A 4,150-nucleotide genomic window follows, 5' to 3' on the forward strand; every position below is an offset into this window, starting at 1 on the left:
GTGCTATGACGAATAGTGTTGAAGTCAGTGGGTCGTTCTTTTGTGCGGCTCTTTTATTTGGCTTGAGCCTGCTGAGTTTCTGTGTTAGGCGTTATTGCTGTGAAATTTTTTGAATCAGTTGATTAATAGATTAGGTGACGTAGTTCTTCTCTTTCAACCTCAATAAAAGAACCATTCGAATTATAAACTAAGATAAATGCAAAGAGCACATGAACGTAGTATGATATTTATTTTTGAAATACTGTAAACTTTTTAACAAAATATAGAAATGAATAAAGACTCCGTTGATGAAAATAGCAGCTTTGAAGCATAGTTGACAGTCCAATAGGGCCTAGGCTACAGAAGAATTTGCATGATTTTTTAAATTGATATGCTCTTGCGTACAGAAAGCAAGCAACAAAATTTCAGAAGTGTAAAAAAATCAACGCTTTCATGGTTATCTGACAACTTGCAGCAACGCTGTGATATCAAAAATATTTTACTCAAATAATTGCATGCGCTAACGTTTTCGCTCAGTGACAGTAAAGGCGAATCCAATGAACGAGATATAGAGAACTGGAGAAGCATTCGCTTCTAGTAAATTGGCGATTTCACCACTAATTAGTATGGCAATTCTTACGTCATACGTGCTTGGTTGAAACAAACGAAATATATCGGTAACGACTAAGGTAACTATCAGTGGTTACTTTTTCGTCACATTGTTTTAAACTGTGAAAGATTTACATCACATCAAACAATCTGGTGCTTGCGTTTGAATTGAAGGTTTTGGCTGTATCCTAGCCAGCGCATTATTACATCGATTCAACGTCTGTAGAGACTCCTTTGTTGGCTCAAACCTCGAATATCTGCAAGTCCTTCGATTGAGATTGTTTTCAGTAGTTGGTAGCATACTACTTGACATGAGCACTTTTTCTTGCAATTTCAAAGCAGTGCTGCATTTGGGAATCTCAGCTGAGGCTTCTACACAAAGTGAGGTTCTCAAAATGCTCATAAGCTTTCGAATTGTAATGATTTAGATTAGATCAATAAAATATGAATATTGTGGATAAATGTAAAATCGATTGCGAGAAAAAGTTAAAGAACATGAAAATCACGTTTCGATCTTCAATATTGATCTCTTTTCCAGTTGCTGCATATGATTCAACACTTCGGCTACAGCATACCGGAGCTCATGGAACTTTTCTTTGCTGACCTGTAAAAATAAAACGGTATATACCGTATCTTAAAGTTTTCTGTCTAAAAGTTAAAGTTATTATTCAGCGAGTGATGAGCATTTTGTTCAACTTCTCAGACACTAAGCATTCAATAGCCTAACAGAAAAAAATACAGGTGATAATTGAACATTTAATAATTTTACAAAGGACGAAAAAGAAAGATGAAAAACATTTACACATCACAAGCTGACCTCAAATGTGTGAGTTTTATCGTCAGTAGTTTTAATATTGCACAAAATAGAAGGTTCCAGAGTGCGCATGAGTGACGTTGTCGAAATGCCGACGTCAACTCTCCACCTGAAGCTATCAACAGACGACAACTTGGGATGGGACCCAGTAAGGCATTCATTCATTGCCTGTCTGTCGTCACCGAACAAAGCTTGAACAAATGGATCTTGATGTTTTTCTGAAATACTAAATTTAAGTATTAGTTAGTTTGCTACCGTATTATACGGAACAGCAGCGAATCGTTAAACAAACCACTAAACAACGCATAAACAATATTAAAACCGTTTTTAGCTGCGTAATCACCGGTAATGCACGGTTTCAAGTCTGGGTACGCTTTATAATCAAGCCAAACCAAGTTTACTGAAATGTTGGAAAATTAACAGGCATTATAGCTTTCTGCATTAGAAAAGAAAAAGATCGAAAACCTAACGCTTAGAAATTACTTTCAAACTCCGACAAAGCTTGTCATAACTCTACAGGCCATGTACAACATACTGACAAAGATAGTGAAACTATTAACCATACAAAAAACTTCTAAAACTCGGTTTCTTATTTTCTTCTTTGAGATGTAAATTAATTGTTGACAAAATTTAGTTGCAATAAAGTTAGACTTTATCAAAGAAACATATCAACCAACATGTTTTAAAATTGCAGGACATACTTCAGTTCTGTCAGGTCATTAATGAATTCTTTTTTCTTTAATTGATTCTCTGGAAGGCGCAGTGCCAGTTGCAATATTGATAAAACTCCAGGATATAACTTTTCAACTAATTCGGGATCTAAATCTTCTACAAGAGAATGGAACTTGTTGTAACTTGGTTTAGACGTTGACAACATTGTAGCCGCAACTGAAAATAAAGCATGATTATAACTCAAAGTAGATTAAAACTATAGTAAACTAAAGAAAAATATGTATTAAATTAAAGCGCATATACAGTAGTAACAGTATATGTTGCTTTCACTACTGGCATTATGCTTTCTGTATCAAGTTGTATTGAAATCAACCATTCAACCAATTCATCTAAAAAACAAACAATCAACTTCATCAATATGATTATAGTTGGCTCTTCTATGCAACAGCTCATTCAATGGGCTGGAGTTTTAACCTTACTGCTGTAACCACATTAAAAGTTAGAGTATATCTAACTATATCTAACAGTGCTCCCAAATAATTGTGACATCATATATTGAACAATACCTCAACATCCTTAACCTCAAGGCTCACATCAGTCAATAGTAATTCGCCTAGGCTACGATTATATATATGCCTGAAAAAAAAAACTCAGCAGGCTACAAGATATATATATCATTAATTTGAAACCTGCACACAATATATTTCTTTGTGCAGCATAAATTTTGTAGCAATATGGAGCAATAATTCAGGCCTTTGTTACGCAATAAAATAAACATAGTATGAATTAAACACAATAACAGTAAATGCATCAATATGTTATTATAACATTTCATAAATTGCTCACCTTTTACTAAGTGTTTAAGATCATTTATAGCTTTAAGTTTTTTTAAATGTTTAACTAGTTGCTTCACTTCGACTGGAGCTTGTTTGCCAATAAACGAGTTTCGTTCTTTGACAACAGGCATATTGTGAATCACATTAATTACAATATAGTCCAAGTTAAGTTAAAAATTGCAGAATGCCACTTAAACTTGATAAAACAAAAATAAAACATTCATTGATAATGCCTTCACCAAATGAACATTATGTTTAAAAAATTAACACAAATTCTTCTTTCTTTTATGAGTATACAAGTTCATTATGTGCTGCCTTTTGTAATGGCATATTACTTGACACAACCACCATTGTTACTGAAATGACCATTCAGTGCATAGCAAAGCAATATCTAAAACATGTTAGCTATAATAATGAAGTAAAGTCTATCCTCACTTGTCAACTTAATGTAGACAGAGATGGGCAGTAGCAGGCTACTTTTTGGTAGCTGTGCTACATTTTTGTTGGAGTAGTGGCTACTTTTTTAATGTAGTGGCAGCAGAGAGGCGCTGCATTTCTTTCTGTCGCACTCCCGCTACTTTCCAATTTGTAGTGAAAAAAAAAAGACTCACATTCTAACCAGAATTTTTATGGAAACAATGCTTAAAAAATTAAAACAAAAATCATTTCATCATTACCTACAAGAGTGACACCAATACCAGTCACGACTCTATATAAATCTTTTAGTGTGTTGGTGCCATTGCATGAAACGTCGGTATGGAAAGAAAGGGCCATTGTGGAGGCATTTTTTCAGAGAGACTGACTTTCATGCAGAAGTACGTCCTTGAGCTTTCCTGGTGCCAATTTAAAAAGTCTCTATTCAATTCAACACCCTCATTCTTTCCAGAGCTGTGATGGAAAGATTTTGGTACCGGTACGTGTTGAAGCTAAAGCGAATAAGACCCAGTGATTCGCATTTTGAAATGCTTGTGTTTTCGAAAGATGCCTAACAATAAATTTCACCTAGAACGTGTTTTCCATAACAACGTTGAAATGGCAGTGTAAACGAATGATCATCAATCATTTTATTTTTCGTCGTTAACGTGTCTGGGACAAAAATCTATTCGTTTTCAAGGTCATTTTGATGTCACATAGTGCTTCCTGTGTTAATTTAAGCTAAGACAAAAGTAGCAAACGCTAATTTAGCCTGAGTAGCGCGCTACTTTTATAAATTAGTAGTGGTAGCACAGGCTATTTTAGC

At 34.5% G+C, this 4,150-nt stretch overlaps 1 protein-coding gene across 1 annotated transcript; it reads right to left on the minus strand.

Annotated features, from left to right (window-relative positions):
- Positions 1-210: 210 nt before the first annotated feature.
- LOC145774064 (COMM domain-containing protein 5-like) lies at positions 211-3,101 on the minus strand. The gene is made up of 4 exons (XM_082585211.1): positions 2,921-3,101; positions 2,104-2,290; positions 1,406-1,628; positions 211-1,192 (listed from the first exon to the last, which is right to left on the minus strand). Exons 1-4 carry the CDS (start codon positions 3,039-3,041, stop codon positions 1,091-1,093), a joined length of 633 nt encoding a protein of 210 aa, XP_082441337.1. The 5' UTR covers positions 3,042-3,101; the 3' UTR covers positions 211-1,090.
- Between the last annotated feature and the right edge of the window lie 1,049 nt (positions 3,102-4,150).

Source organism: Aplidium turbinatum, chromosome 7 (genome assembly GCF_918807975.1).
Source record: "Aplidium turbinatum chromosome 7, kaAplTurb1.1, whole genome shotgun sequence".
In the NCBI taxonomy this organism is placed as follows: Eukaryota; Metazoa; Chordata; class Ascidiacea; order Aplousobranchia; family Polyclinidae; genus Aplidium; species Aplidium turbinatum.

What these genes read in the sequence shown, in the direction of transcription:
- LOC145774064 (XM_082585211.1), bottom strand. Translation starts at nt 3,041, where the DNA reads ATGCCTGTTGTCAAAGAACGAAACTCGTTTATTGGCAAACAAGCTCCA. An exon ending in AATGACCTGACAGAACTGAA is followed by an intron (nt 1,629 to 2,103) that starts GTATGTCCTGCA and finishes ACTTAAATTTAG; the next exon opens with TATTTCAGAAAAACATCAAG. An exon ending in ATAAAACTCACACATTTGAG is followed by an intron (nt 1,193 to 1,405) that starts GTCAGCTTGTGA and finishes TTATTTTTACAG; the next exon opens with GTCAGCAAAGAAAAGTTCCA.